This window comes from Arvicola amphibius, chromosome 3 (assembly GCF_903992535.2).
Source record: "Arvicola amphibius chromosome 3, mArvAmp1.2, whole genome shotgun sequence".
NCBI classification, from domain to species: Eukaryota; Metazoa; Chordata; class Mammalia; order Rodentia; family Cricetidae; genus Arvicola; species Arvicola amphibius.
In genome coordinates, this window is record NC_052049.1 from 11296123 (window position 1) to 11309592 (window position 13470).

Sequence of the window (13470 nt, forward strand, 5' to 3'; positions counted from 1 at the left end):
CCAGTAAGTTTAATTGGACTACTTATAGGAGCATGGGTGAGTGGTGACTTATAGGGTCATGAAAACCAAAAGCATGGACAGCTACACAAAAGAAGATGTCCACCCTCATGCAAGTATATGCATGCACATGCGTGTACACATACACACACACATGCTGTGGGATAATGCTCTTGTACACTGTAAAGATTTGTCACTCATATTGGTTTAATAAATTGCTGATTGGCCAGTAGCCAGGCAGGAGTATAGGTTGGATAACCAGAGTCTGGTTTCTAGTTCTGGGGAAGAGAAAAGGCAGAGATGCAGTCACCAGCCAGACATAGAGGAAGCAAGATGAGAATGCCTTACTGAGAATAGGTACCAAGCCACATGACTAAACATAGATAAGAATTATGGGTTAATTTAAGTTGTAAAAGGTAGTTAGTAATAAGCCTAATCAGTAGGCCAAACAGTTCATAATATAAGCTTCTCTGTGTTTATTTAGGACTGAATGGCTGTGGGACCAGTGACGACAGAAACTTCTCCCTACACACACACACACACACACACACAATTTTTATGTGTTTATGTGGCCTCGGGTCTGTACTCATGTACCTCTTGAGTTTATGACACCTTTGTCCTTCATGTGCCCTCCCCACCTTTGATAGAGGAATCTTAGGGGCCCAATTTTGTAAGGATCTCATATACATGATCACAACTACTCTCAATTCAAGATGACAACATTCATGTCTTCCCTGGAGGACAAAGCTCCATAGCAACTACAAAAAAATTCTTCCTGTCAAAGACTTTGAACTTGGGGCCTGACTTCTTAAGAAGGGAAATCAGCAGTCTAGAGAGATTTTGTAATTCTCATAGGTTATGTGTGTGCCTTGTGGTTTGAAGAAAATGCCCCCCATACTTTTGAATATTTGAGTACTAGCTGATGATACTAATTTGAAGAGTGAAGCAGAAGAAAGTGGAACCTCTAAAGGAAAGGCATCGCTGGGGGTGCACACTGCAGTTTTACAGCCCAACTCCACTTCCTGCTCACATTGTACTTCCTCTTAGAAGATGGGAGGATCCCAGCTGACACTGAGGAGCTACCTGAATCCATGCCTTACACACCCATGATGCACTGCATTCCCTCAAACTGTAAGCCACTAATGCTTCCTCCCTGAGGTTGTTTCCTGTCAGCTCCTCCATCACAGCAAAAGGAAAAGTAACTAATAAATCTTAAGGCATGATGGGGGAAGCTTCTACTAGCAGAGGTTTATCTCGGGAATGGTGCATGCATTCTTCCCATTATGGGATATTTAAAAGTCACCCTACTTTGCCATTTGACATACAAGGTGCTAGATGTTATTTGAGCACAAAAGCAAGCCAAAAGAGTCTGTTAGACTTTCTGATCTTTCTGTGAGTATTGCATTCCTAAGTGGTCCTTTTGGAGTACTCACGTTGCAGGCAAGGTCCAAACATGTGGATCTGTACATGTCACCATCTGTGGCTTACAAGCTTCCATAGCAATGGGAATATACCCTTCTAGAAGAGCAGAGTGAGTCAGATGCTGCATAGCATTAGGAAAATAAAGTTCAAACATGTACAAAGAGCTGCATGTTAGAATAGGCTTTACATGCACTAGCAGAAAAGTCTCGTTATTTTCACTGGAATTCCACAAGCCAGTTACGATAGAGATACCCATGTGAGGCTGGTCCAGGTGATTGTCAATGGATGTACTTTCTTCTGGACAGGTCTTTAACCGGTATTTATTTAATTCTGCAAGTGCCACCTTCTGCAGTCCCAACAAGAACTCTTAAATCCTGAAGTTAACTCCCTCCATATGAAATGCAGGTTTAACCTTCCATGTATAATTTTCTACTTTAGAGCTGCCAGGGCCTTAAGTGGGTTCTAGATTGTTTATATGATCTGAACCACATTAAAAGAAAATATTTTTGAATAAAACAAGGAGATAAATGATACACTTGGAGTGTATTTATTTTTTCATTAACTCGGTTTTATAGATCCATTTTCTTAAAGCTCGAGTTTAAGATAAGAAAAGAACCCTTGCTTTTTATGGCAATAGTCCTTGAGGAGAAAGCATGGCTGTGATGTAAAGCCTCTTGCACTAAAGCTTAGGTCATCAGATGCAGGGAACACTAGGGTGGGCTTGTAAACGTTGACTTTGAAAACCCAAAATCATGTAAATAAAATTCCTAGAGTGTAAACAGCAGTGGTTTGAAAATAAAACTGCAAAAATAGACAACTAGCTTGTTAGAAGAATATGTGACTAACAAGCATGTTTTGAGAGATGCCTTGAATATTTTGGTACTGTACTGTGATTACTAACGATGTAAAACTTCCAGAATTTTGAAATTAGGAAGAAAAAAATTCATAAGATTTTCCCCCAGGAAAACAATGCAATTCTTTTTTATATTTGAAGTAACTAAATGATTTCTTTAAAGGACATTTTCCTGTACCAGTTACATACTTTGGAAGTAATTTAAATAATTAACAAACCAGGATTTCTTTAAAGAATCTATAATCTCTTAATTTAGTCCATACTCGACTGTATCTATAATCATAAAATGCAATTATGTTTATTTAACTTCACCATCGCCATTATGTCAAAATATGCCTTTGTTTTTGTCAAAAAAAAAACATAAAAGCTTATTAAAATACTGTTTAGCATATTTTTCCACTGCTAGTAGAATCTACATTTATTTTTTCCATGTTGGATTCCTACTCTATTTTTTTCAAGACTTATAAAAACTTCTTTATCCTTTACCATGTTGTCTTTTATGGGATTTGGGAATAACTTCAATATAGTCATTTGCCTGTCTGTCTCCCCAAAGGATTGCAAGAAATTGCAGACACCTGAGTGTGGGCTGTGGTGGCACTCTAATGGGGCTGAGGGAAAGACAGGAGGCAGGCTAGGAACCTTTGTTTTATAATCCAGTCAGATGCTATCTCTCCCTTGCTGGCCTCAACTAGACATGAGGAACAGTGTGTGTTAAATCATTCATTGAATGAATGAAAACTCCATCTGCCCATAGCCATGTAATCCAAGAATCTGCAACAGTACCATTTATTACATTGAATTATATAAAACTAAAATGCTGTCCTGTCCTCCCTGGTCAGAATATTCCTTATAACCCATTTTGTTTATCACCCTAAAGATACCAGTATATTTTCACTATCCGTTGGCTATCTCTACCTTTCTAGTATCACTAGGAGACCAGATACAGAAATTTACATTCTATTGTGAGACTATGTCATTTCTCACTTTCATATCCTCTTCAGCTTTTATGACACATGAATTATTCTCTTTTCTATCTTTTCTCTGTCCTTACATATTTTTAATTGACAAGATATTCTCTGGCTCTCTTTTAATGTGTGTGAACTTATGACATATGAGTGTATGTGTATGTGTGCATTTTTGTGTGTATGTGTGTACGTGTGTTTGTGTGTGCGTGTGTGCAGGCATTCTGATACTATGAAGCATGCGTAGAAGTCAGAGGAAAATCTTAGGTGTTAGTTTATCATTTCTTCATGTTGGAGTTAGGGTCTCTTCCTATCGTGGTGTACTTCAGGTTGTCTGGCTGGCATTTTTCCAAGGATTCTCGTGTCTCTCCCTCCCATCCCACCAAAGGAATGCTGCAATTACAGATGTGTACTGATGTGCTCGGCTTCACATGGTTTCTTGGGATCCATACTCGGCTCATCATACTTACACTGCAAGTGACTTTATCCACCATCTTTCTCAGCACACCATTTCCAGTTGTGATAGTTAATACCAACCGGATGTTTTCCCTTTGCAGATTTTATCAGCCTTTCTCTGAGACACTTCTCTGTCTACTACCTACTGCAAAGATCAGCCGTGTACCACTCAACAGCAGATCTGCATTCTGAGGAATACATCATTAGACAGTTTCACTACTGTGGAAACAACATAGAGAAGTCATGCAAGCTAAGATGGCGATAGTCAATATACCAGCATCATGTAATGTTGATGTAGGAGTCCACTCTGTGTGCTAGGATTACCATTAATGAATAAAGAAACTGCTTTGAACCTATAGCAATGCAGAACTTAGGTAGGCAGGGAAAGCTAGGCTGTATGCTGGAAGAAGGAAGTATGGAATCAGAGAGAAGCAATGGAGCCACTGGAGACTGGTGCTGGAACTTTGGCCAGTAAGCCACTGCCACGTGGCGATACACAGATTAATAGAAATAAGCTAAATTCATATGTGAAAGTTAGCCAATAAGAAGCCAGAGATAGTGGGCCAAGCAGTGATTTAATTAATACAGTTTCTGTGTGATTATTTCCGATCTAAGCTAGCTGGGCGGTGAGAAACCAAAAAGCTGCACCCTTCTCAAACACAATGTGGCCACCATCATATATGCCATACACATTAGACCCAAATGACAGTCCTTGGTACATTTAATTTGTGTTTAACAGGGTCTATTACCAATTTATGCACTTACTTATGTATAAACAAAATATGTTCAAAGAGTGCCTACAACAGAGCGGTAGCCTTGGTGGATTTCGAAAAGCCGCCAGCCTTTATATAAACACTGGAATATGCTTTAAATATGTGTAAAAAATGTCCTCCTCATTTAGGAGTTTCTATTTTTCCTTTACTGGCATCCTTTCTTCAAATAGTGACCAAGAATCTTTGGCTTATGACGGGATTCTAAAAATTTTTCTTGCTTTATTTTGTGAGTGGCGGTATTCTGTCTGCATGTATGTATGTGTGTTATGTGCATGCTGGGTGCCTGCCAGGGCCAGAAGAGGGCATCAGATCCTCTAAGACTGGGGTTACAATCTGTTGTGAGTCACCATGTGGGTGACAGGAATTGAACCCAGATCCTGTAGAGAGAACAAGTGCCCCTAACCACTGAGCCGTCTCTCCAACTCCCATACACAGGAACTTAAGAACAGCTGGTACTGGTAGAGATTAATTGGGCACTTTATAGAAGCATTTGGTTTCACATATTTGGTTTGATACTTTTTAAAAAAAATCCCATTTTCCCTTGCAAAACACCTTCTGACAGTATGTAGTTAACTCCTTGTACCAATCACAAATGTTCTCATCTTGTGGTGATGGGGGGCAAAGAGCGATGATGTATGTTACCTAATTTTTCTATAGATATATGCAAAATCCTATCGAGTATTAAGATGACCATTCATATCCTCTCAGAGTTGTCTTTGAACTGTTCTTTAGTGCAATATATACCACTTTCCTGCTAAAACAAACGGTGGGCTTCTGCTTCAGGGTAGAATTTTACTAAGATTAGCTACTTAGGACTGAACTAAGTCATGCCTGCAAAGTCTGAGTTCCAATGTATTTAGCTGTCTTTCTGTGTGTTTGTACCACAATGCTAGAAGACTAAGAGAAGGCTTGTTGCTTTCTTCCATAATTGCCATCTTCATGCTACTTCATCTGTGCCCTACTCTTCTGAGCATGCTCGGTAGCTTGGCATTGAGGTTCTTGTTTCTAAGCTGACTTGAAAACGTCAACAGCTAACACCAGTGCCAGTTAGCTGAAAGGATCCAAGGAGAGAAAATGTATAAAGAGGGGAGTTGGTGTTTCTGCGTTCTCTGGTGCAACCGATAGCTGCTAACTGAGACATATGTGGTTCCTGTTTGAAGTGGAAGCCATATTCTGTTTGTCCAGTGTGCCAACACAGTGTAGTATCTTGATAGCTCTGTGGGTCGTCTGTTTTACAAGCCATATCTAGTGTCAATAAAGGGTTCTTTGGCACATTGTCTAGCAAGCATACTTACTTTTTTTTTATAATTGTGTTTCAATTTAAACACACACAAATATAGATAGATAGATAGATAGATAGATAGATAGATAGATAGATAGATAGATGATAGATAGATGATAGATAGATAGATAGATGATAGATAGATAGATAGATGATAGATAGATAGATAGATAGATAGATAGATAGATAGATGATATAGATAGATGATATAGATAGATAGATAGATAGATAGATAGATAGATAGATAGATAGATAGATAGATTTATCTTTTAAGTTTAATGTGTGAATTTTATATGAGACAATATCAAGAAAAGTATTTTATAGAAACTTCTAGGTATGAATACTTCAAGCTTAGACCGTCATTTTATTGTTTTGTAATTACTGGATGCTATATATTTCATTATGATTATATACTTTCAAAAGTTCTAGGAGGATTATTTACCCATTTTAAAGTCAGCCTGAAGGACTCAGCAAATCTTGCTATGTGTTCCTGGTAAAAAGAAATATCAGCTTTCTTGGAATAAATCCTACACACACACACACACACACACACACACACACACACACACACCCTCACTCACTCACTCACTCATGCATGCACGCATAGACAATTTGTGAACAATGAAGAATTGTGGACTTCCTTCTAGAATTCCTGTAGATGAACTCCAAGTGGGATGGCAAGAAGAGCTATCAGAGAGCTTCCCAATTCTCCCAGCCCAGAATATTCCTCAAAGTTGTGGGTAATTTCCATTTCAGGGTGGGCATAAATTCTTACCACACCCAGGGAATCTTGCAGACAGAAAAAGCAAATGACTGAAATAGTCATGAAAGGCACATCTGTGCCAAACGATCTGGATGTATTCGTATTACCCCCTCAGGGCTGGGGTATGAGTGAACAAAGTGGGGCAGGTGAAGACTCCTGTTGTGACGCCATCTGTTCCCCTCCACTAGAGGGAGGGGAGTATGTGCGGTGCTTCAGGGCTTTACCGCACAGAGCTCCGTGTGGCGCTCTAAAACACCTTTTCCGAGATGAATGGAGCCTACGCAAGCAAGACAGAGATTTCAGAGCCTTCTTATCTTCCTACACATCAGAGTCCAGAGCCTGGAATTGTCCCTCCTTCCTGGCCCAAAGTAAGCTGTTCACCTCTGTAGAAACATACTGGCATCAGAGCTAATTCCTAGAGGACAAGCGATCATGATAAGTTGGTATCATGATAAGTTGGAGGCAGTTTTAAGATCCATAATTGAGTTTCTGCTTAAAATTTTCCTTAAAGACTTTACTGTTAGTTGTTCTTGAATATTCAAAGGACTTAAATCTTTAGAAATATGGTCACAGGTGGAACTGACTGAGACATAATTTAACCAAGTCATTTATTTTTGCAGGTAAAGAAATTTATAGTTTAGAAATAAATTTTCACTGTGTCTCTCTGCCTCTCTATCTCTACATACCATAAACACATATGGGTATGAATTTATAAGTGCATATTTATATAAACTATATTGAATGGATTATTTTCTAAATAATGTTTATGTAAAATAGATACTATTATCTAAGTGTATTTGGAGAGAGAGGGAGAGACTAAATTCTTGTGCGTAGAGAAAGAGAAATGAACTGAGCATTCTCTTTGAAGAATTCTTTTTCTTTAGATTTGTTTGTAGTTATGTATATGTATGTGTCTGTATATGGGTTTGTGTACGTGATTACTGTCGCCCACAGAAGCACCAAGGCTCCTGGAGTTAGGGTTATAGGCCATTGTGAGCCACTTAAAATAGGTGCTGGGAACTGAACTCAGGTCCTCTGCATGAAAAGTGCATGTTCTTAAGTGATGAGCTATCTCTCTAGTCCTCTGAGGGATTCGTAAGTCTTAATTCCTCAATGACTCAGAAGCTACAAGAGTCCTCATTATGTGACCTCTCTGGTTTCAAAGAACAGAATAGGGCTTTCAAATGCAATGTAAATAAAGTTAGCAAGAAGGAAGAAGGAACTTTCAAGGACTGGAGCCTGGCCTAACTCAGAAAGCCTGGTGGTTTCCCTATTCTGGGAAACTATCACCAGAGTGAGGACCAAGTGCATGCCAGAGCAAGTGAGTACAAAGGAACAGAGGCTTTCTACAGCCAAGCTCTCCTCTCTGCTCAGAACCACATCCCCCTCTCTTGTAAAATACAGTACAATCAGCTGCCTCTTCAAGAGACGCTAGGAGAGCAAATCAGTTCTATCACTGACAAGGTTTCTCCCTAGACAGAAGCAGTGCAGCTTGGGAGCTGAACTTTCTTATGATCAGTCCTGGGGGGCTATGGGCGAATAGGGGAATGAGGGAATTTGCCTCTGGTCTGCACAGAGGCCTCTCCAACTGGTCTGTTTGTGTGAGTCAAGATTATGGCACCCTTGCCTGTTTTCCTCTCTATTATATGACCGTTTTTGCATTGCCTGAGCAGGGCTGAGTCACTGTAATGAAAAGCCCAGGCCTAACAAGTGAATGCTGCAGTTTGCTCACCCTGTTGTGGTGCAAGAGGGTTAGAAGCTTTTAGGGAATGATGGGGCTTGCAGCCTGGGCCTCTAAAGACGTCCAGGAGTGAAGGCCGTGGGGAGTGTCACCATTGCCCCATGTGTGTCTTTCCTTCCTTCCAGCTCTAGGTTCTATTAAAAGCCCTCATTCTTAACCCTTTGTTCTCTGTCCTTTGCCAGATTCTGACTTGAGCATGCGTACATTGAGCACGCCCAGCCCAGCCTTGATATGTCCACCGACTTTGCCAGGATTTCAGAATGGAAGGGGCTCCTCTACTTCTTCATCCTCCATCACCGGGGAGACAGTGGCAATGGTTCACTCCCCACCCCCAACCCGCCTCACCCACCCACTCATCCGTCTGGCCTCCAGACCCCAGAAAGAGCAAGCCAGCATAGACCGGCTCCCGGACCACTCCATGGTGCAGATCTTCTCCTTCCTGCCCACCAACCAGCTGTGCCGGTGCGCACGCGTGTGCCGCCGCTGGTACAACCTGGCCTGGGACCCGCGCCTCTGGAGGACTATCCGCCTTACGGGTGAGACCATCAACGTGGACCGTGCCCTGAAAGTGCTGACCCGTAGGCTTTGCCAGGACACCCCCAGTGTGTGTCTCATGCTGGAGACTGTCATTGTCAGTGGCTGCCGGAGGCTCACAGACCGAGGCCTTTACACCATTGCGCAGTGCTGTCCAGAACTGAGGCGCCTGGAAGTCTCAGGATGTTACAATATCTCCAACGAAGCTGTCTTTGATGTGGTGTCCCTCTGCCCCAACCTCGAGCACCTGGATGTGTCAGGTAAATGGAATCTGAACTTAAAACCTGTGTATTCTTAATGCACCACCCCAGAGTAGAAGATACATTGCTAACTTTATAGGGTCCTTTTCTCTTATTAGTGTTTATTTTTCTATTTTTAAAGTTAGGTGTATTTGTGTGTCTGTGTATAGTGTGGGCATATGAGTGCAGGTGCCCACAGGTGCCACAGAGGGCTTTGCATCCATTGGAGTTGGAGTTAAAGGCAGTCAAGGGCTACCAATCCTAGGTACTGGAAACTAAACTCAGGTCCTCTGGAAGAGCAGTGTGTATTCTTAACCACTGAGTCATCTCTCCAGTCCCCAGTGTCTCCTTGATAGCTACCAGAGATAGACAGTCCATAGTAGGGAGGCTAACTAGTCAGAACATACCTTACTGTGGACTCATAACTCTGAAGGCCACAAGTAGCCCCTGCATTGAACATCTGCCTCTTGAAGGAACTGTGGGCACCTTGGTCCTGATAGGTTTTGGGGGTCTGTCTACCTTAACTGTGACCTTATACTTAAGAACAACCTGCATAATGGAAACCAAAAATCTAATTAAGACAAACAGAAGGCAATATCTAATTAAACAGGTCATTTAGAAACGAGCCTTTTGCATGTGTTATGAGTTAGTAGAGCCTGCGAACCATGGTAAAGCCACAGCGATGCCCCTGCGTACCACGTCATGACCAGACAGTCCACCATGAGGAATAAAATGCAAGCCTGGCAGCTGCGTTCACAATGGCTTGTCTTTCTCTAAACACTGGGGAAGTCTGTCATGGTCAAGTGGTACCTCCCCATTCCTCCCTTCCTTTGGGTTAACTTCAGAGAACGTTTTAAAGCATTTCTCAGGTACATAGTACAAGGACAGGGTCCATTGAATCTAACTTTTCATTCTTTTAAAAATGGAAGGAAATCCCCATATAATTGCTTTACTTAAAAGTCTCTCAGGCAGGAAAAATTAAAACCCAGAGTCAAACTTTGGCGCCAGACAGGGACCCAGCCTGAATAACAGCCCCTTTTTAAATCTCATCTGCTATACAGTCAAAAAATGAACATTACAGAGGCTGAAATGTGTAATATGTGTCAGAGAGTTTTAAAAAAAAATGAGCGACGTGATCTTTGATCTCAGGAATGGTTGGAGAAAGGTCAGAAGGTAAAACCCGCTGTGTCAGGCAAAGAAATAGAATTTGGGATTTACAAGAATCTGAGGTAAATGAAGCTCTTCAAAAAAAAAAAAAAAAAAAAAAAAAAAAAAAAAAAAAAAAAAAAAAAAAAAACTCTTGGAGGTAAAACAGCTCCCAGCTTGTTCTGTCCTTCAGAAGCCGACATCTGAAAATATTTCGGCTGACAGCCCATTATTTTTGCAGATTCCTTTCCTGCCTGGAAAGCTGCTTATGGCTTTCCTGCTTGAGCTGGCTGCGGGACAAAGCCATCTTGACTGTGTGGTAGATTAGTCATGAGCTGCCATTGGCTTACAGAAGCAGAAAACAAGACCTTTTCAGAGTCCTTCTCCAAGGCACTCTGGGAAACATGGAGCCCTGAGATGTGGGACAGTTCACTTAGTGCTCAGAGCTGCAGCCTGATGTGTTTTCTCTTTAGCTAAGAAGATTGACAGACTCTTTCCCATTCTTGCCATCTGAACATCTTACACACCCTTCTTTATATTTCCTCAGGTTAGAGAATGACTTGTTTGGAATCCCCTACTATGTCAGAGTGTGTCCCCAGGTCTTCATACAGAATTCAAGTACTTATGTTCTCCTATTTGAGGTCGTTTTGAAGGTCTTAAAGGGCTGAAGCCACTTGACTCCTTGGGAATGGGATTATTAAGCTTTCTGGCCTGGGTAAGCTTGCTGTACGACTTCACTAACTGTTACGAAGTCTTGCTAGCTGTCCTCTACCTTAATGCCATTCTCACATTATACGTACTTCTACAGCTTCATAAAGATTGCCAATAATACCACAGATCTATATATCTGTGCAGGAGGACAAGAGGAGCCTGCGGCTCACCTACTTAAGATGCAATTTCACATGTGGCTGGGGAGAGATGGACTTGAAAGGTTTAGCAGGTTGGATTAAAGGACGGGTTTTCCTTCAGCACTTACTAAAAATTTCTTCCATTTCTGGGGGAATTTGGAAGTGGTCATGCCAAAAGACACAGAGAGGCCAGAAGGTTGCCAAAACTGCTTTCATGATTCATCGCCCAACCCCCATGGTTTTAAGTGGATTTCAGATAGTGGCTAGCTTTCCAATGACAGTAAACTTCAGTAAGGAAGGCTCACTTTCTGGTCTAGAGTTCAAATCCTCTAGAATAGCATTTCTCAGCCTCTGGGTCACAACTTCCACAGGGGTCCATATCAGGTATTTACATTATGATTCATAACAGTAGCAAAATTACAGTTAGGAAATAGCAACAAAATAATGTTATGGTTGAGGGTTACTACAACATGAGGAACTGTATGATCGCAGCATTGGGAAGGTTGAGAACCACTGCTCTAGGTAGCATGAGATTACCTGGGCCATACTTAGCAAGGTAGAAAATGCTAATATTTAATATTACATTTTCAAATTACTAGTGATTACCATAGCCAGATACAGTATCTTAACATTATCACAAATTACCTTTTATTAGTATTTTTTTGAGGCTGTAGTGTGACACAGTGAGTCACACAGTAAACCTTTTATCCACATATCTTTACTTGTGAGTGTTCATTGCAAAACGTCATTGGTCTGGTTGAAGGCCTCAGGTTTCTGCTACACTGTTGTTGCTGGGCCCTCACTGGAACTTGTCTTGGTTACCCTGTTGTTGTCTTGTCTTGTGGCGGTCCTGCAGCTTTGGGTCCAGCAAATCACAGATGGGGCGGATATTGGGGTGGGCCGACTCATAATCCTGGTTCTGGGCCTGGATAATGGCAGGGTTGTTCAGCTCCAAGCTCTCCATTGTCCTCACCATCAGGGTGAGCTCTCCTACATTGCCCTGGCTAGTCCAGCCTCTTGCAGCAATGAGCAAGAGGCAGGGCCAGTTCTCCTGCTTTCATGTCCTCAGCATCTGATCTCCCTCACCTGCACCTTCAAGGCAGCGCTACTGTGTTGCCCAGGCATCCCTTAGGGGGCGCTCTCCCAAGTGCTGCAGTCTCAGTGAGGAGCAGGGCCAGGTCTCCCTCTCTTGTGACCTCAGGGCCAGCTCTCCCCCACCCATGGGGCAGCTCTCCCATGCTGGCAACTTCAGACCTGGCCCTCCCACACCTCTGCCAATGAAGTTGGCTCTATCATGCTGCCCATGCCAGGGGCAGGGGGCAGGGTCTTATGAATATTTTAAAAATAATTACAATATCTTAAAACCAACTTATTTTGAAAACTAAAATGTAATTGTTGCAAGTAAAATTATCTCAAAGAGGCTCTCTCCAATAGGAGACTTGAGAACCACCCTTTTTTCCCTCCCTAATCTTTTCTTCCTGATCAGCAGAATCCTATCCAGACCATGTGAATTTCCCAGCCCCTGGAGTCCATCCCCTCTCCGCCCCCTGCCCGCCTACAGGAGCACTTCATCAACTGCTCTTTTTAACGCTTCAGTCCGCACTCCACATATTCAGCTTCTGGAGGAAAATTTTTCAAGTTTTAAGTCTTTACTTTCATGCCTAAAATCTCCAGTTGTTCTCCATTTAAGACTTACAGGATAGTTCATTTAAGGCCCCAAATGAATTGCCCTTCCAATTGTCCTTCCAATGAGATTCAAATTCTCATTCTTCTACAGAACTATCTGCAGATCCCCAAACACAAAGAACCTGCGCATACATTAATGAATGTCTACCTATATGGATTCCATACTAGTACCCTTTCTGCTCCCATCCAAAGCCTTACCAACAACTCTCTTAAGAGATTTGCCATTCCACAGGTGGAATCTCACGTGAGCAATCTTCCACACCTTATGTCAAGTGAGCCAAGAATTTCCTCTTGGTGGCTGTATTTTGAATGTGGCCACTAAAGCCTCATTGAATTTACTTCCTGGTATTTGTGTTTTTACAGGTCCAACTCTCTCAAGTCATGAGCTTTTTATGGGCACAAACAAGGGATTTTTGTTTTGTACTTCAGGATCTTGTAATTAAGTGGGGGGAAAAATTGCCAAAACCCGAAATGCTTATCTTGAAATAATTCAAGTTTCCATTGGTTAATATACCAAGATGCATTGCAAAAGCTGGGGGAAAAAGACAGTCAAAAATCTCATAATTAAAATTAGGGTAGCTGAGGCTTCCCTGAGTTAAGTCATTGCATGCACTCCACTGAGAAAATTGTAACAAACACTCAATAAACAGCAACGATTGCTGTTTCATTTTCATATTTTTATCAGGAATCTTAGAAATTAGTCATCAGTCTTCACTGATAGGACTACCTTGCATTCTACAGAAAGAAGAGATGCCCTTCACCCCAAAT

At 41.7% G+C, this 13470-nt stretch overlaps 1 protein-coding gene across 1 annotated transcript in view; it reads left to right on the forward strand.

Moving 5' to 3' along the window:
- Window positions 1-13470, forward strand: part of Fbxl7 (F-box and leucine rich repeat protein 7) — a 340289-nt gene that overhangs the window by 320420 nt on the left and 6399 nt on the right. Inside the window, exon 3 of the mRNA XM_038322814.2 lies at window positions 8432-9043. Coding sequence (XP_038178742.1) covers window positions 8432-9043 — 612 coding nt within the window. The remainder of the gene's footprint in view (window positions 1-8431; window positions 9044-13470) is intronic.